Below are 20,466 nucleotides of genomic sequence, written 5' to 3' on the forward strand. Positions count from 1 at the left end.
CACTGGCTGCACTAGTTTTCTCAGTAGAACTAGTAGAAGATACTATGAATATCATGATAAGAGTTGATTATGAATACCGGTGAAAAATTATTTCAGGTCCAAAGTCCATAAAAATAATTTTTCCTGACTCATCGTTAAAATTTATTTGCATCCAAAGTATAAAATATAGCACGTATTCGGAAGTCCTTCCAAACGAGTTCGAGCCAGTGTAATCTTCGTGTTACACGATAAGAGCTATTTACAGCTAATCATTATCGGCGTTTGTTTTAGAAGAATAATTGAAGCTCAAAAATGTTGAAGGTACGATCATCATTCAAAAACACGCTTTCGTACTTTTATTTTTATTATAGCAATTTAAAAAAGTTGTTTTATATCTCTGATGGACTGCAGTATTTTTATTGTGTTACCCTAGATAGCGATCATGTAACTTTTTTCCTAATGAAAACATGAAAGGTGAAATTTTTTATATAAATGCTATAAATTGTTAAAGTATCCTTTTTCATTTTTTTCTTTGTGTTTCCATTCTTTTCCACAAGTAATATAAAAAATTACTTTTTTATTTATGTCATTGTAACAAAGTGAATAGTCTAAAGTTGTCTCTGAAGTTCTGAAAGGCCTTATATATATATTTGTGTGTATGTGTGTGTGTGTGTGTAATTTTTACAGCCTATGTCTTATATGTATTATATAGAATACGTTTCAATATTTATTGACACTTTTGAAGCTTCATAGCATATGTTACACACACTATAGATTCTCATTGTTGGCAATGAACATCGGAATGCATTTATAAGCTATATTAAACAATTAGCAAACATTTCGAATAAAGTTGTTGATTATGAGACATTTATATTCAAAAAGAATAATTTCTTCGATATATTTTTTATCTGAGATGTGAGAATTGGAAATAAAAGTTGACAAAAGTTGACACTGTAAAAGTTGACAATTACAATTATATGTTAAAACTGATGAGATTTATTTGTAATAAAAATTGATAAATATTTCTTTTTATTACAGGGCACTGTAGCTTTAGTGACTGGTGGTGCTTCTGGGCTAGGACGTGGCACTGTGGAAAGGTTTGTCAAGCAAGGTGCTAAGGTAATTATTGGTGATTTGCCTGTTTCAAAAGGTAAAACTGTAGCTGACGAATTAGGAGAAGACGCAGTGTTTGCACCTATGGATGTATGTATAAATTTAAATATAATTATTATAATGTATAATTGTGCAATTTCTTGTCAAATATAATCTTAATATGGAACAGAATACATTTTACGATCTTTAAATATGTTCTTTATTAGATTATTTATCAGAAAGAAGTTTTGATCTCTAGCAGTGTAATACCTGTATATAATGGGACCCCAAGCAATCGATTGAGCCTATTAAAAATTTCGTCCGTTTAATTATATTTTAGATATGATCATAATGTATGTTTCCGGTCAACTTGACAATTCAAGTAAAGTTATACATGCGCCCAGTATGGACGCATATAATGGAGATATTACCATGTCTCTTGATTTAAAACGTTAAATTATGTTTATCCAAATTATAATTATCCAAATTTAAAAAATTATAATTGTTTTTTTTATAAATTATATATTCTTATCTCTTATTATCTTTCTGTTAAATATTAAAAATTATAAAATACACTACTACATCTCCTAATCTTATTATCTTTATATAACTTTCTTCAAGGTAACTTCGGAGTCTGATGTTCAAGCTGCTCTTGATCTTACAAAACAAAGATTTGGTAAGCTTGACGTTCTTGTCAACGCCGCTGGTATCGCCATAGCCCATAAGACATATAATAGTAATAAAAAACTTCCTCATAAACTGGAGGACTTCGCTAAAATTATCCAAGTCAATACCATTGGTACTTTCAACGCCATTCGCCTCTCTGCCGGTTTAATGTTTGAAAATTCTCCTAATCAAGATGGTCAAAGAGGTGTAATTATTAATACTGCAAGTGTCGCCGCTTTTGATGGTCAAATAGGACAGGCTGCTTATTCTGCTTCGAAAGGAGCAGTCGTAGGTATATGTATTTTTATTTCATTCTTTTATAATTTATTATTTAGATACTATAAAGAGTGTTTCAGAATTAGTCATCAATTATCCCACAATACATATAATTGTATAATAAAACTGCAACTTGCAAAAGAAGCTAAATATTTAAAAAATGATTAAGATCCTCATTAAGGGCAATATTCATAGTTGAGTCTTATATTTAGAATTGTCTTAAGTACAATCTTAAAAATGTCATGAATCAATCAGAGAATCATATTAGCATCTTAAGATATTACTTTAAAATAAGAATAGACTATTCATAATAAGAACGAACTAATTCATAGCTGATTCTTATATTTGAGATTGTTTTAAAATACAATCTTAAGATGTCATAAGCCAATCAAAGATTGCGTAGTAGCATTTTAAGTCATTACTTAAAACAGTCATGAAATAAGAACGAACTATGAATACACAGCTTTAAGATTTTTTAGGTTGTTTTGAGTTTTGATCAACTAAGTTTTTACTTATAATTCGGAAACATCTTGTATGTAATCTTATTCCCTTTATGCTTATTATTATTTTCCTCTATTTTATTTTGATAATAAACTTATTCTTTTTTTCCTCATTTTATTTTCTATAATTTATATTTTTTTATCATTTATTATTATATAGGGATGACTTTACCTATCGCTCGTGATCTTTCCAAGGATGGAATTCGTGTCGTAACAATTGCTCCAGGGCTTTTTGATACTCCATTATTAAAAGCGCTGCCAGAAAAGGTACGAATCTTTTTGGCAAAAAGTATACCGTTTCCTCAAAGATTGGGAAATCCTGATGAGTATGCCATGTTAGCACAGCAGATCGTTGAAAATCCATTACTAAATGGGGAGACAATTAGATTGGATGGTGCTTTGCGAATGCAATCTTAAAGGACTATTAACTTTTTCATACTGATAAAATTATAGTACCGAAGATTTTTCTCGAATCTCTTGATCTCTTTTTGTATACACATATATACACACCCACATACACACAAAGAGATCAAATTTGAGAAAAATCATATATATATATATATGTATACACATACAATAAAACTTTAAACTTTTCTATAAACTTTTATTTCATTCTTGGGATCCTCAGAAATTTTTTCGTAAACGTTCTCCTTTTTTTTAGCATGTAAAATTTTTTGTGTTCTAATGATATATACAATTGTACATAATATTGAGTGAAATAAACTAAAAATGTTTAAACACAAATAAAAGAGAAGAATGCTATTTTTCGGTCAAAGCGAGTCTCAGTAATATGCATATGTAAATACATAAATATAATTATCAATTCAGACTGTGCCGATTCGGTTTATCGACTTGAAACGTAATCATAAATTGAAATAATAATTCTTTAACGACTTTAACAATATCGTCCGAACTATCTTTGACTAACTTTCATTGTTTTTTTGCCACGTAACAAATATTTACCCAAATATTCACATCTCGAGTTTCGGCTAATCTTAAATTGTTGCAGTTTTTTTACACAAAACCTACATAATGGCAATATAATGATATCGTTGTAGTCGTTAAAGCCTGTTCTACAGTAGGGATGCAAAGGATCGTACCGTAAGAAATTATCCAATCATAAGATTATTTTTTTCTTATTTAACTGTGAGTAACCAATTTCTTATAGCTTATGACTTGCTATCCTATTATAAAACAGGTATAAGAGTTACAGAATAAGCCCCGAAATTCATTGCTCGATGATTTTATTATATATATATTTTTTTTTAACAAAAAAGTTCATACAATAAATTAATTTAATTTTATTGAATATACATATAATGAAAACTGTATTCTGTAAATAATATTGAGATTTCGAAACATTTATAAAAGAAAATAAAATCTTTCGTGCAACATTAATTTATAGTGTCATTACAATTTAATTATTTAGAATTGTAATTAATCTTAATTTTATTTACAATTTTTGATTCTTATTTCCTCAGTACAGCTATATATTCGATCATAACATTAAAAATCATTTGAATTTTTTTTTGTAGTATGCACTGAAAAAAAATTGGTTTTTTGACGTATAAATTTTTATACGCTTTATTATAGATTTTTAATATGTTGGATAAAAGGATAAAATGAACACATATGAAAGATGAGGAACATTGAATGAATAGTCCTTTTTACATGCAACACCAGTGTAATTCCTTTGAAATGTATGTCTTTTATAGTACACAGGTATCGACAATTCTTTCTATTATCCCGTTTCACTGTACATCATTTCCTACGAAAGAAAATCTCTCCCTTCACGCCCTTCATTAGCTTCATTAACTTAAGAGTTTAATCAACTCATTAAAGCTCAATTTGTCCTAAGATAGGACAAATTATAATGTTTCTAATCTTGTATTAATCAGTCAACATAAAGAGAAATCTCGGTGACCTTATATAAAGTTTTACATAAAGTCTTGGTGATCTTGTATATTAATTTTTCTATCTTTCGTAACTATCTTGATTTTAAATATCTGTTATTACCTTTAAATTATTCATTTAACTTAATCATTTTTTTTTCGATTAATTTGCTAAATCATTCTTCTTCCTTTCATGATGTTAATAAATCAGTGTGATAAGGTAATTTCACAAATGAATCTTTTTTTTCTATGATTCTGACTAGTTAATAAAGATAATAACATACATTTCATAAATATTATTTTGAAAGCAGTTGCGATTTAAAGTTAAATTTTATTCTGGAAGTGCTTTAGACACGCGAAAATAATTTTTATGCTAGCCATAATTTAGACAATCTTCAGCACTTGATCTATTAACATCCATTATTCGAAAGATATAATAGTTCAATCACAATTTCAATCATCTTTATTTCCACCACTACTCGATCACCATAAGAACCTTATGAATTTCAGATAGAGTCTTAGTGTGAGTTTATTACAGTTAGTCTTTTTTGCCTAGCACCTCAGGTGATCTCCAGAAGTCTAGCAAGTGTCGGAAGTTGTCGGGGTGGCCGTCAGGCAAGATGATTCTGCCCTTGTGGACCCCGGGGCCTAGTCAGCCCTAGGCGTTCGATTCCTTGAGCGATTGCAATTTTTCCAGTTGGTCCGGCTGCAGCTCATCTGGAATGCTGGCTCTTCCTCCTATCAGCATTTTTCCTGGCGCAATTTCCTCTTCTTCCATAACGTCTGTGACTTCTTCTGTCACTTCTACCACTGTTCCCCTTGACTGAGAATTTTCGTTAGTGCTGGGACCAGATGTTGATTCTGCTTCGCTTCCAGAACTACTGCTGATTGGAAACGGTGCCGAGTCAGCTGGAAGTTCATCAATTGTAGATTTTTCTTCAGCTTCTTCTGCTTCTTTCTCGTCCAAAATAACTGTTGGCTCTTCTTCTTCTTTACATTCGCTTTCATTCGGATCCGAAGCCGCAGGCTCGGAAGCTTCAGGCTCGGTTTCGGAGACTTCTGCAGACTTTGCCGAGCCTTCTGGAGTTTCTTCTACTCCAGGGAAAGGATGTTCGGTCTCTTCCATCGGAGTTGCGGCTGTAATCACAATCTGAGCTACTCCAAGACCGAAGTCATCTTTTTGGTTAGCAGATTTGAGATCTTCACCAGATTTAGGATCCTTTTCCGTCTACGAATCAAATAGTTTTATTCTTGACATAAAGTAATTCTCTGTAGCTTTATGTATGAATCATGTATTTCATATTGCTACATTAATAGAATATTTCATGTAAAAATAAAATTTTGTTTTGATAGCAAAAGCAGAATTTATTATTAAAACATAAAAAATATTTATAGTATCAATATATTAAATCGTTTGATAGAAATAATTGCATGCTTTTTGTAAAAAGAAAAATAAGCCTAAATAAATTATTTAATATCTATATAAAAGATCTTTGACATTATACTAATTTACCTTATCACCCGATTCATCTGATATCTCCACGACTGTGCAGCAAGTCATAATGTTTTATAGATTAAAATGAATAATACCTGCTATATTTCAACTCATTATCATAGCCCACATTTCGAGAATTTTAATCTAATTTGGAAGCTCACCTAATATACCTGGCGTTTCATCCGACTTCTCGTCCCCAAATTGTGAACCGTATTGATCCTTTTGGTCTTGAGACAAATTTATCATGAATCCACTATCACCATTCACCATTGGCTTTTCTTCTTGCGATTCTATAAAACACATGCAATATATATATTATATGGGTAAATATATTCTTTCAATTTTATGTATATAAGTAATATACAGAATGTCTTAATAACTATTATTACTTTAAATATCTTCGAATTTGTAAGATTCAGAAAATTTATGTAATCAATATTGTACGCGATACTGAACAAAAATTATTATCGCCATATATTTAGTAGTATACTTTTTTGTACCGTGTAACTTTGATTACACAAATTTTTTTCTGAATTGTATACATTCGAAGATATTTAAAGTGATAATAGTTACTGAGACACTCTGTATGAAAATAATACGTATAAGTATGTATATAAAAATAGTTGTACAATTACCGTCTATTTGAGCAAACTCATCTTCTAGTAAAAATTCTGGCGCAATTTCTGGTGGAGTAAAGACTGGTGGCGCGGAACTCGGTGGTGTTATATTCTCCTGAAATAATAAAAAAAATCATATATCACTTTTCTGTTACAAAATTAAATATAAATTATTATTTGATTTATTCACAGAGATAAATAATAATATCGATATGAGCCGATACAGTTGATTATGTGTAACGAAACGCTTATATTAAATAACAAATTATAGACGGTTCCTTTGGGTCATCCTTAGTGTATGAATATTTATCTAAATTTTATTCTAAATTTAATACTTTGCATTACATGATAAAAAGTATGATATATTGTCGCTGAATCATCGTTAAGCTGTCGTCCAGAGATAAAAAACTTCAATGTCGTTTATCATATTTAACCGAATATTGAAACCAACAATTTAAACATTTAATTGAAATATCGAATTGAAATATGAAATTGACATAATCATAATGTGTTAAAGTGAAAATAAAATTCATCATCAATCGAAATAATGATTTAGCTCTACGTTCTGCAATCATATCTGTTCAAACGTGTACAATTTTCTTATTCCATGTAAAATTATACGTGTTTGGGTAGTTGCCTTCGTAATCATTCAAAAGGTATGGGAATCATATTTTTTGACAATTAATATCAAAATTAAATAGACAAAAATTCAACCTCGTTGTTTTTTTTTCCAGAAAAAATTTATCACTTTGACAGAGTTGATAAAAAACGTGTTTTAAACAGTTTAAAACATGCTCAATTGATGTTTTTAATATGTTTTAAATATATTTTTTTATAGTACTATTTAAAGCATTAAAACATATCTAAGTAAAAACACAATACGTTTTATTCTTAAAAATTTTGATATTTGTTAGAAAAATAGATTCAAAGTCCACTAGACGATCCAGTCAAACGGCTCCGAAAATGAGTTTAAATGATATTTTTTCGTTACCTTTCTTTACTTTTTATATTTTTCTACGTGCGTGTGAATCATATACATATAAGTAGAATAGAAAGGAAAACTTGGATTTCAATTCAATGGTGAGTGTTGAACATTTTTTCATCCCTCTCGAAGTTCGAATTGCGTTTGGATATGGTACATTTATAAAGTTGTATGAATGTATGTACGTATAAAAAAATATATTTTCTTACTTATTATACATTAAATATATAATACTATAATTAAAGAATAAAATTTTATTGCGTTATGTAGATCAAACAATTATGTTATGAATTAAAATAACAGGAATATAATAAAAATGTATAATAAATAAGAAAATATATGTTTTTTTATACGTATAATACATATATTCATACAATTTTATAAGTGTACCATGCAAACATTGCCCAATTCGAACTTTGGGAGGGATAGATAAAAATATGTTCAACACTCATTAGAATTGAGATCCAAGTTTTCCTTTCTATTCTACTTACATATATTAAGCACATATAAAAAACCCAAAAAATAAAAGAAAGTTACGAAAAAATGTTAGAACTTATTTTCGGAGTCGCTTATATAGCAGACTTTGAATCCATTTTTCTAACGAATATCAAATTTTCCGAGCGAATGGCACATATTTTAGTTTTTTTTTTAACGGGAGGTACGATATTATAATTGTTACTTTTTCAAAACTAATTGGACATCTGGGTAATTGTTTTTGTTAGTATGCTAGAAATTTGTAATTAAATTTGCTCTCCAGTTGCCAATTCCTGCTTGTTCAAGAATATGTGAGACTTCTGAACACATGGTGCGAGTGGAATAGCGCTTCGAGGAAATTTATATTAGCGGTTGCCTTATTAGAAATGGGAGAGATGCAAAAGGCATGCGATCATCAATAGGCGTTTATTAAAGAGATTTTAATATAAAATCTGTAAATAAATTTATTTTATTTCGAAAAATATTATCTCGGTCAAGAGTTGAATCCGAATCTCTTGCATTCCATACGAGTGTCCTAAGCCGAAACTGTGAGTGCCTCTGTGGTCTAAAGGCTTAGGATATTCGCACGGAATGCAAGAGATCGAGTTCAACTCCCGGCCGAGATAATATTTTTTGCAATAAATAAATTTATTTACAGATTCCTAGTTAAGATTTCTTTAATAAATTGATGATCAAATTTAATTGTGATATTATTATAATAATTTAGTTGCGTTTCCAAGTGCAAAAAATTAATTCAACGCGCAGTTCAAATGACTTATACGTATATAAATTCACGTGGAATCATTTAAGCACTAAAGATCTAGTTTCAACCGTTATGGGTTTTATTTCCTATTGGTTAAAACTGTGTTATATACATTACCTGCATCTGGCTTTCATTAGTCCTTTTATTTATTGCATTATTATTTAATTAATATTGATGATTGCTAAACTGGCTTCTAAACTTTAATTATGAGCCCTATGACGCTAAATTCTCCTTATTACTTTTTTAAAATTCTATATTTTCAAACTCATTGTTAGCGATACTAAAAATCTCCTAAAAGCAACTTTCACATTAATCAAATTATTTTTATTAACTTGAATTTTAGAATTTTGAAATTCAGAATTGATTTTCAGCGACCCTGAAAATTCTTTAAAAAAAAAACAATATTTTTTTGTTAAAAAGTTTCCGTTCTCAAAGGATTAATTTATATATGCTAAAAGAAAAAGTTGTTTTAGCATAAAATATCATGTTTTGTACTCCGAATGCGCGAATTTTGGGACACCCTGTGTGTATGTGTGTGTGTGTGTGCGTGTGTGTGTGTGTATGTGTGTGTGTGTATCACATGTATTTATGTATGTATACAATTTCTCACCTGTGGGGTCAGAGGACATCCGTCCAGACCGCAAGGTTCCACGACGAGAGAGGGGAAGAGGCCTCGCTGACCTCTCAACTCACCTTCCCACCAACCGTCGTCTACATCGTGTGGTTCTTTTTTTAATACTTTGACGATGTCGCCTTCTAAAAAGCTTAGCTCCTCATCGCACGTTGCGTCGTAATCGTAAAGCGCGATGCAATATTGTTCCATTTCTATAAAATAATATGCATATCATGCTATTTATCATTTCTGAATATTTAAAATTTGAGATCCTGTTGAAACAAATAAAAGTTATAAATAAATTGAATTTTCCAATGTACCTCCAACGTGGTTTTGTATTATGGCTTCCGAAGCGGCACTTTGCAAAGTAGCATCGGGGTCGACGGCGTCGTGATCGTCAATGGTATAGTCAACGGATGAGAAGGAAATCTGCTGGACCAGACTTGGACCTTGCGAAGTAAGACCGGTGGTGGTCTCGGGCTCCCTTTCTACATCGAGATAGTTCTGAGGAACGAAACCTTCTTCTCCTCGGTAATTTCTTGCTTTTAACCATCCATCACCGTCGCCTTCGCCTACCACATCCAATTGTTCGCTTTCCACGATGGAAAGCTCGTCGGGATTTTGCGCCTAAAAAAAATGTATTCGTTTTTACAGAATATATCTAAAAATATCACTTTAATCAAAGATATTTCTGATATATGTGCTATTTAATTTTCTATAATCAATACTCATATATTTATTCTATAAAATATAATTCTACAGAATCACTTACTGTGTAGGAGTATAGAGCAGTGCACTTGTATATAGGTTGATTAGAAGGCATCTCTGGTGTCTCGTGCGTCATCTCCTGTTCATCTTTCTCTTCGTTGTCCCAATTAACCGCCGTAGGATCATCCCAGCCTGCCGTTAGCTGCTCTATCCGTTGCTTCTCCTGCTCCAGCAATGCTAAAAAGATAATCTTTTGTGATTTCCTACATAGTATATATATATATATATATATATATATATATATATATATATATATATAAAATTATAATATAACTTAATGTGAATAATAAATAAATTACGCAAATAAGTGAAAAGTGCAAATAAGTAAAAACCTTATTTTTTTGTCACAGCTGGATCTATAATAATAATATTTGAATAAATACGTAAATGCTTATAAAATTTATATGTGAAAATTATCTGCGTACCATCAACCTCAGCACTGTCATGCCTCTGCCTTTCTTCAATTTCCTCTTCCTGCTGAGGCGCATTCTTTCCCGGTCGCTCCAAAGTTGTTAAGTCGCTTCCGCCATCGCCGTCGCTATCGTAGAATGAGTCCGATGACGGATGTTCCTAAAAGAAATATCACATATGGATACATTTTTTTGTTATTGTATATTTAAAAAATTATATATTAAATTATTAAAAATTTTATTATATATTAAAATTCGAAAAATTTTGTGCATAATTTTTTTCACATATTTTTATTCTTAACTTTTACAATTATAATTTAATAAGCGCAACTATTTGTCAAATTCTCTATTATGACTATCGACTCTATTATTAAGTGGCTAACATTATAAGTGGAAAAATATACAATTAAAAAAATATAGAAAATACCTTATATAAATTGCATTATATAAATAATACATTAAATAATACTCAGTGCGCAATTATAATAATAGAATACAATTTTAATTAGATAATCTTACATTTAAATTAAATCCAGACGTATTTCGTTTTTAAAATCTAAATGCCCGTTATTACAATAATCTCTTTATTGTAGCCTTATACGTCAAGGTTTCTCATCTCATTCCAGCCAATCAATTGTGATGTACCTGACAAATCCTTAGTGTATGGTGGATGGCTTGCACCATGATTTGTCGCACACGAAAAATGCATCATTTAATTAGTTAAGTTGAAATGATTAATTAGTTAAGTGTTGAAAATGATTTTAAAGTAAGTCAAAACGCGTCGGAATTTAATTTAAATGTAAGACTATCTAATTAAAATTGTATTCTATTATTATAATTGTGCACTAAGTACTGCGTTGACTCCTATTTCTCTTTATATTTTTTTTTTGAATAAATAATGAGAAGTCCTATACAATTTTAATTATTGTTAATAAATAATAATATATATAATTATAAATATACCAGCAGATTATCCTGTTATCATCTATCTCTGTTAGAAAAAAATTAGGCAAATTGCACATTATATGCATTTTAAATATTACCGCTGCACCAGATGCATCTGTTCGAACGGAGAGAGAACTGGCCGAACGCGGCATGTCCTGAACACTGAGTGTTTCAGCCTCTTGTAAGAATTCGTCTACGTTCACTATAAAATATGAAGCAGAATCAATAAATACATAATGCATAAAGCGTATTTTTAAAAAACTATCTTATTTTTATTAAAATAAAAAAATATTAACAAACCTCCACCGTGTCGAAGACATTCTATCCTCGCTTCTGCCTTAAGTTTCGCTGTCTGTTAGAATAAGGATATAAATTTTATGTACGTATGTGGGACGCATTATATAAATCGTTATAATTATCATAATTTAATTTTTGGATGTACAGCCTTAATCATAAGTATAAATCTTCAATTTATTGTATTTTCTTTTGAAAAATATTAAAGAAAAATTAATAAAATATTAAAATTATTATAAAAATATATATTATTTTTCAATAAAACTGTTTTTAATTTATTTTTTGTTAGATTTAGAATGTTTAGGGAAGGTAATCCAACAGTGAACCAGTAGTACACTATGAACTATTGCAATATTTCGTAAATGCAACGTTATCAAATTGTGCTACTATCATAGCGCCAAGGACGGCCATGTAATGTCACATTTTAAAAATTTTGGGTTACAAAGTAAGTTTTTTTCGTAAGTTTTACGTATTTTTTATGTTTTTGTTGTTATACTTATAATTTTTTTCATTGTGCAATAGTTTTGTGTGCATATTTGGCACTTTATTATTCTGTAAGCAACTTTTTCTGTTATATTATTTTACCACATTATTTAGGAGATTATCTTGGAAAAAGTTAGGTGGTTTACAATGAATCATTTTGACGTAGTATGAACCATGATATATTGTAAACCACATAACCTTTTTTACGATAATCTTCAAAATAATAATTTATTGTAATAATTATTTAGAATACGGCCCCTCCACCCACCTAAAATCTCAATAAAAGTATATTCATTTGATACGTTTTCACTCAAAGTGAAAGAAAAACGCGATGATCGGCCTTGTGAATCCTCACATTATAATTATCTTATTTTATAAATAAATATAACAAAATATAACAAAATTAAAATAATCCCAACAATTCACAGTATAAAATACGTAGTTCATTATTAAAAATAGCATGGTTCATTGTGTAACACTCCTTGTACACAATGAATCATTTCCCGTTTTTTAAAATAATCGAAATTGTGACTAAACTTCAAGGATAACTCAAGTTATTATTTACAGTATGTAGTCAACTAAATTCATAAACTGTATGCAAAAATTCAAATCTTCAATTCAATATTTGAGAGAAATACTGAGAGAATGTGAGAGAGTTTGAAATTTACATAGTTCATTGTTGGACCACTTACCCTACATCAATTTGTAAGGGTACTTTATACTTATGCCAAGGTTGCATATCTAAATAAATAATTTTTCTTTCTTTTCTTATGAATGGAAGATAAGTTCTGTACCTCCGCTCGTCGAACAGCGTGTTTTAATTCATCAATTTTAGTATCTAAATCTGGACCATTAGGATCGTTCGGATCAGTCTGAAAAAAAAATTAGAAAGCCTTACAACTTATACACATATACATTAACTCTAGAACAGAGATATGAGTCTCCCAAAATAAATCGAAATTTCGCTTCCTTCACAAATGAAGAAAAAAGACGGCGAATTTTATTTTATAAAATTCTTTTATTTTATAAATTTTATTTTATAACTTAACAATATAAAACTTTTTGGCATTACGACATGTGCAGGTATATATTCTCAGTTTTATAATAAAAAAAGAGAATCCAAAAAATACATATTAATCTAAATCGAAGTTACAATCTCTCAAAATTATAGTGGATCTTTCAGGTCCATGGATTTTAGAATTTTTCGGAAGATGTGTTCTAGGGTCAATTATTTTATAATGCTATGATAATAAAATATAGAAATCATCTTATTAAATATAGATGACTTGAAATAAGTATCGTTTTGAAATTTAAAACATTTATTAAAAACATAGAATTTCGATTCTTTAATGGAGTTAGATAACCATAGGAAAATTATTTACATATTTAAATAAATTTATCAGCATTAAGATCTTTTCAAGATGCCTATGAGCGTCAAATTATTATATTACTACTATAGTATTACTACTATATTTTTGTCGATTACGTTTTAAAAGTCCGAAAAATCAATTCGGTGCTCAATTTTCATGATGATATACATATATAGTAGTATCGAATTATTTAAGACAAGATTTAAGCACTTAAGATCCACTTTCAACTGTTAAAAGCTTTTACTTCCTATTAATTATGTATTCACATGTGCGGTCCAATAAGTTTCTTTCTTCAATCTTAATGGAGTTAGAACGTTGTAATTATGTTAATTGATGATATTTTTTTTCAGGATATCTAAATGACACGAACCTTCTGACCAGCATCTTTAAGTTGGTATAATACTTGAAGTTTCCGATTATTTTCACGAACGCTGCTAACCTCGCGGGCAATTTTCGTCGACCAGCGACGCGCTTCTTTGCCCAATGCCGACGCCGCTGCATGATCGGCAGTTATCCTAGATTCGTCAAAAATATCGTCTAGATAATGCTATTAAAATTTATTTATATGTAAAGAGAAAGTATTTTGCAACGTTAATTTAACATTGATTATTTAATATTTATTTCGTTATCATTTCGATATGATTTAAAATAAAAAATTATTCATGTTAGCGAATTATTTATGTTCAAGATGTCAGAAAAATATACAAGTATATAATGTATTTCGCTCATTTGCTACAATAACTCAAAAAACGAAGTTTTCTAGAAAATAAGTTTGAATGTTTTGAATTATTATAATTTTCTAACATTAATTTTGAAATGCAATTTTGATGTAATAACTAGGATGCATTCGAGGAGACACTATTAACGCTATTTATGTCATTCTATCTTCATTGTTTATTAGATATAAAACAAGGATAGATGACACAAATAGCGCCGATAACGTGCTCCACGAATGCAACTCTGAAAGGAATAAAAATATATACTTTTTTATAAGTAACAAAAAAATGCCAATTTTTTAGTTTTGCTGTAACAAATGAACGATATAAAAATATAAAAATTATATACAAAAATAATATAATATATAGAAAGAGAGCTACAAACCTTTCTACCGGATCGCTATCGCAAGGCTCGAATTCGTATTGAATGTGTTGCTTCAAAACGGGATAGTACAAACAGCAACATTGGATATTGTATTCCCTCGTGAGCTATAATTTGATATTATTACTTGTTCTTTCCTCATTGTAATGAAAAATAAATATTTTTTAAAATGATATCAATATGATAAAGATTAAAAAGATACAAATCTTGGAATCAGGTAAGATAATACAAAAATTAAAATAAATGATAAAATAATATTATTAATCTATTATTCTAATATTAATCTTTAGGTACCTGCTGAGCTTGATCGCGAATCTTTCCGAAGCTGTTTTGAGTGGCTAAACAAGTAAGTAGTTCTGTGCGTCCCATCAGCGTTAAGTATTCAGCTACTTTGTCATAAACTCCTTGCTCCAAATACTAAATAACGCAAAGAAAAGAAAAAAAAACATTACAAGTTTTAAATCTAATATAAAAACCCAGATTTTGTGAGGACGGAACCAATGTAAGACATTGGCGAAACATTTTTTTAATTTAATTTTCCCTTCATTTTTCAGAATTTCTATATAAATTTCGAAATTTTTCAAAAGTCCTGTATAATTTAATGACTTTTTAAAAAATTTCTGATTTTTTTCATATGAATTAAAACATTTTTCAGAAATGTTGAGAAAATCTACATCTTCTCTAGAATTCTTTATATACATATATTCATATTCTGAAAAATTCAAGATTTCTCATTCTACAATTAAAAAAAATATATATAATCTGAAGAAAATTTGTATGTAAAATGTATTTTTCAAAAATCTTCCTAAACTTAAAACATGAATTATTCTTAAAAATATTATATTATGAAATATATGAGAGTTTCTTCCATCAGAGAATTGACATATTAATACATATGGAGTGAGACATTTGAAACTATTGCCTTGACTTAAAAAAAATTCGAATTGCACATTTAATGTAAAATTGAACGCTTAAATATTTTCTGATCTTATATCACCAACACCATTCTAGAGAACTTACCTGCATGGTGGTCTGTAAATCGATTACAAAATATCGGTTCTGATGGGCATTAGCTGCAGCGAGGGCTAATAGATAATCATTGCGAGCACCAGTTGATTTCTCTTCTAAAGCGTCTCGCTTCGAACTCACCTGACAATTGCAAATGGATTAATCAAAACTCAACTTTGTTATCACATTAAATGTATGTAAAATTGATTTTTTTAAATTGATTAAATTAATTTAATTATAGGAAATGTACTACATTTATCTAACTAAATTAAATTATAATTATTAACATAGTAAATATTGCCATAGTAATTTAAATTTTTTTAAAGAATAATAAAGAAAACGAATTCTATTTATTTTATTATTACTATTTTTCTATATTAAGATATTCAAAATATCTGAAACATATTTACTTATAATAATATCATTACATTCATACAAAATATCATGAAAGAATTATAAAATGTAAAAGAATCTTGTACGATGATTTACGTTTCAAAATGTCTGCAATAATTGATTAATTTTTATGATAAGATCATATACCTTGGCGCTATTTTTCTGCAAAGACGTTATCGACTGGAAGAAAGAACCTTTCTTCTTCTTCAGTCTGAAAGCATCGATTGAACATAAATTATTACATTCGCAATTATGTAGCCGGCTTGTATAGTTAGCCAACAATATGTATACGAAAAGAACAAATTATCAAAAAGTTGCAAAAATTGTTGTAACAAAGAAAATATATGTTAGAAAATTCATTGTTAGATATAAATATTTCTTATCAAATATATTAAAATTTATGTTTTATAAGAATTTTATTAAGAATTCTATAAATCTTCGCAAAATTTTTTCGTAAAAATATTTTCATGATTAAGAAAGACAACGATTTAAGCAGATAAGCGAAATTTAATGAATATACTTTTCTTCAATATCTTTTGCTTTGTCGCGCACATCGTGTGCACTGTGTTCCTCGTCAAAGTACAATTTCTTCGTTTTGTCGACATCCTGTACGCATGTTTGGAGCTCCTTTTGTACTATCAGTAATTGGTCGATTGCCTAAAAAACCATTTATTACACAAATTGATGCAATATGTCATGCACGTAGCATTTATGATATATATATATATATATATATACACATATATACATATATACAAATAATCATATTTATAAATTATGTTAATATTTATATAAATTACATTTATGAACGGCTATATACGAAATTTCTTTATATGAAATTTTTTCCTAAAAATTTCTAAGATTTTTTTCTTTTCAACTTATTGTCTTTATATACACACATATATATATATATATATATATATATATATATTATATATACACATCGAATAATAAAATGTAAATGTATAAAATGTATATTATATTAATTTATGACAAAATCAGTACCTTCTTAGAGATTTGTAATTTGTGCATCTTGAGGCCCTTAGCATCATCGGCGATTTGCTGCTGGAAGACCTCGACAGCAGCGAGGCGTGCACGCGCCAGCTTCTCATTCTCCTCCAGCACAGTTCGCCATACGTTCCACATGTTCCTACAATCATTCGACCGCCCGCCAGCGGATTGCCATTTACCCTTCTTCTCCTTGGCAAACTTCCCCCGATCGATAAATAGCCGCGAATTGAAATCAGTACAATTCCGTAGAGGTCAAATTCCCATGCTTATGGTACGCGAAAATAATTATCTTTATTAAATTATATCGATTTTTTATTCGCTCTTTTATTATACAATAACGTATGAAAAAATTAATGTACATATTAATTGGGTCAATTAATCATCAGAAATTATAATAACAACTAATTATATAAATGCAGATTATAAAATAAACTTTGTTTTAAATTAAATATCAATATTTTATCAAATTAAATATTAATCTAATCTTGTTCAAATTAAATATTGTAGATGCGCAAAGATAATTGTTACGGTGTAAAATTTTCCATAATATATATGTATATGTCATACAGAAATTTAAAAAATTACATATTTGTGTGGACTTTCGTTTTTCATGCTCTAATTACCATTTCTCTTCTGCTCCATCGACTTTGAGATCTGGTATGTTCGGTATCTTCTTATTTAAATATGCAGATGATATTTTGAGTAGCGCCTGAAAAGTAATGTCAAAATATCATACTTATAAAAAATTCTCTCTAAAACTTTTAGAATCACCTTTAGATCACAAATTTGAAGGATGAAATTTTACTCTTAAAGATTGAAAATTAAGCCACTCTTTTAAGTTTGGCTTAATTTTCACTCTTTAAAGTGAGATTCCAATCCAAAGAATTTAAAGAATTAATAGTAATAACTATAATAAAAATACTGAATAGATAAAATAACTCCTTACCTCTGAATAGGATTTTTCGATGGCAGACTTTTTTATCGTGAAATTACTGAAAAAAATAAAAATATTACCGCTTATTTAATTATATTAAAACCATTTTTTTTTTATTTCAAATTTATACACAATTTTGAAATAATAATGATAATACATAGAGTTCTTTAAAATGTAGTTCGAACTTAACTTTTTTGAAAACACTGTTAAAGCAATTACATCTTAATATTATTGTTTAATGATATTTATACTGTAATCTTACCGTACATCTTCTAGAAGATCGCACTCGTGCTGATTTTTTGCCTGCAATTTTGCCGCCTGCTCTGTGTGCACATTCTTCAGAAATTTCGCGTAGTTTCCCTTGTGATCAAACAAAAACGCACCGATTAAATAAATAAATATATATATATATATATAATACACACACACACACACACACACACACACACACACACACACACACACACACACACGTATATACTACATACGCAAATCAAACGCTTCATACTATTTCACTTTTCAATGACAAAAATTTTGAATTGACAAGTTACAATTCAGTTCATGTTTCTTATTTCTTATAATTAGACGTATTCATTTCTCTCTTTCTCTCACTCTTCACCTCAAGTGTAAATTGAAAATCAATGATAATAAACGATACAAATCAGTTTTAATATCACATATGAAACGGTATTTCTAGTCTCTTCTTGCTGAAGAATTTCTTATTCATTTATATACGTATGCATATACGTGCATATATACATGCACATGGATAAATAAAAAATTCTTCTGCAAAAAACGAACACCGCTTTATAACTCGAAATTAATCGTATTTTCCGAGACACAATTACGAATTGCGATCAAATACATTTCACAAATAATTATAATTATTATTTAAAATTGCATAATTACCAATAAATGTGTAAGAATTAAACATAAATCTATGAAATATATATACTTATAAACTAGCATTTATAATAATTACTATTAATAACATTTATATTATACATTTAGTAACGTAACGTAATATATTATGAAATACACATTGCTCAAATCCTTTTGCCAAAATCGATAAAAACATTTCCTCGAAATTATACTATCACTCTGCCATTTTTTTTTAATTTCGTAGATTTTGTAGAGATATGTCTTGCTTCTATACTAAAGATACATAAGATAATATCGGAAGTATCAAAGATTGCTCGCAAAATTACGACATAAAGGTGTTAATAGGGATTATATTGGACGCGCATTATCTTTTGCTTCTTTGTCACTTCATTTTATTAATGTCTTCGCACTCTGTCTTTCTATTTTTTTTCTAAAGAACATCCTCGTTTGAATTATCAGTTAAGATTGGCATAATTTCACAGAATTTCAATGTTAATGTAATTATTAAATAGATTTCTCTATCTGTCATTCTATTATTGTATTATAGTATTATTTTTATTTTTTTCGTTCTGAGATTAATATATTAATATTAACGGATCTCTCAATTTTACTCAACCACTATCAATTTTATAAATATTAATATTATTAATAGATTAAAATTGTTGCAATAATTCTCCAAAATCTTTCAGTGGAAGAAAAAAAACATGGATCCTTGAATTTATGTATTTCATTATTATTTTTGTGCTTTTGGTTTTATATCATTTATTATTAATAAAAGTATAATTATATTATTAAAAATTGTGCAAAAAAACAGTATTATTTTATATAGAGATTAAAAGATGAAAATTCAAGTTTATTTTTTTACAGCCTCAGCATAGGAAAACGATCCTTACATTTGACACCTAATATAAGGTCAATTTTCTTGTGTAATTACAATGCAAGAAGATGATTCTTGTGTTTCGAATACACTTGACGTAAAAACCTTTCTCCCCTACCTACAAGCATGAAAAGTCAACTCTATAAGATTAGGGAGTTACAACCCGCTGATTGGGAGCGAGTTCTCGAGTACGCAATGACTTCCTCTTACTTTTCTCGGCGGTGGTTGCATGCTGAAGCGAGTTTTTCCCGCAGCGCCGGGGGTAGAGGAGGAGGAGGGGCAGTTTTGCTCTCACTTGCCCTCGCTCACTCGCGACTCACCCTCTATGCGCACACACCCCACGCACGCACCCTCGTCGTGCACCTCTCGCGCGTCCGTACGCTACTGATCTCCTGCCCTCCTGAGGTCGTCGCCGGGGGTAGTACGTCCCTTATTGATCGTCCAACCTTCTAATAGCGCCTGCGCCTCCCCCGGGTCGGCGAACGACTTCCTTTCTGACGACCTACTAAGCCTAAAAGAGAGATGAAAAGAGCAGATAAGGGGAAGGGATTGATGGAAGTCCTTATAATGATTTTAATCATTATAATTAGTCATTTGATATATTAAAAATTGATTTTATTAACTGTACTGAAATATACTTTGCA

The 20,466-nt window shown here is 29.3% G+C and overlaps 2 protein-coding genes across 3 annotated transcripts; one reads left to right on the plus strand and one right to left on the minus strand.

The window, feature by feature from the left end:
• Positions 1–83: 83 nt before the first annotated feature.
• Positions 84–3,114, plus strand: scu (hydroxysteroid 17-beta dehydrogenase 10). Its single transcript, XM_011057883.2, has 4 exons — positions 84–300; positions 1,018–1,182; positions 1,693–2,029; positions 2,674–3,114. Exons 1-4 carry the CDS (start codon positions 292–294, stop codon positions 2,928–2,930), a joined length of 768 nt encoding a protein of 255 aa, XP_011056185.1. The 5' UTR covers positions 84–291; the 3' UTR covers positions 2,931–3,114.
• Positions 3,115–4,177: 1,063 nt separating this feature from the next.
• LOC105147106 (protein nervous wreck) lies at positions 4,178–20,356 on the minus strand. Of its 2 annotated transcripts, XM_087413550.1 has the most exons (22): positions 20,033–20,328; positions 18,326–18,423; positions 18,076–18,121; positions 17,753–17,838; positions 17,124–17,268; positions 16,639–16,775; positions 16,266–16,329; positions 15,738–15,866; positions 15,012–15,134; positions 14,721–14,824; positions 13,990–14,134; positions 13,044–13,121; positions 11,773–11,824; positions 11,571–11,674; positions 10,543–10,687; positions 10,122–10,294; positions 9,670–9,976; positions 9,347–9,561; positions 6,536–6,632; positions 6,062–6,190; positions 5,919–5,950; positions 4,178–5,633 (listed from the first exon to the last, which is right to left on the minus strand). In XM_087413550.1, the coding sequence occupies exons 1-22, from the start codon at positions 20,051–20,053 to the stop codon at positions 5,064–5,066; spliced, it is 3,000 nt and encodes a 999-aa protein (XP_087269676.1). In that variant the 5' UTR covers positions 20,054–20,328; the 3' UTR covers positions 4,178–5,063. The 2 variants fall into 2 exon arrangements, with proteins under 2 accessions (XP_087269676.1, XP_087269677.1); XM_087413551.1 differs by lacking the exon at positions 5,919–5,950 and having other exon boundaries at positions 5,388–5,633; positions 20,033–20,356.
• Positions 20,357–20,466: the final 110 nt, after the last annotated feature.

This window comes from Acromyrmex echinatior, chromosome 14 (genome assembly GCF_024713525.1).
Source record: "Acromyrmex echinatior isolate Ae372 chromosome 14, ASM2471352v2, whole genome shotgun sequence".
NCBI lineage: Eukaryota > Metazoa > Arthropoda > Insecta > Hymenoptera > Formicidae > Acromyrmex > Acromyrmex echinatior.

Coding starts and splice junctions, on each gene's coding strand:
- LOC105147106 (XM_087413550.1), bottom strand. CDS start 20,053: ATGCAACCACCGCCGAGAAAA. Junction 9,562..9,669: donor AATACAAAACCACGTTGGAG/GTACATTGGAAA, acceptor ATTATTTTATAG/AAATGGAACAATATTGCATC. Junction 5,951..6,061: donor TGAAACGCCAGGTATATTAG/GTGAGCTTCCAA, acceptor CTTGCTGCACAG/TCGTGGAGATATCAGATGAA.
- scu (XM_011057883.2), top strand. Junction 1,183..1,692: donor CAGTGTTTGCACCTATGGAT/GTATGTATAAAT, acceptor ACTTTCTTCAAG/GTAACTTCGGAGTCTGATGT. Junction 2,030..2,673: donor TTCGAAAGGAGCAGTCGTAG/GTATATGTATTT, acceptor ATTATTATATAG/GGATGACTTTACCTATCGCT.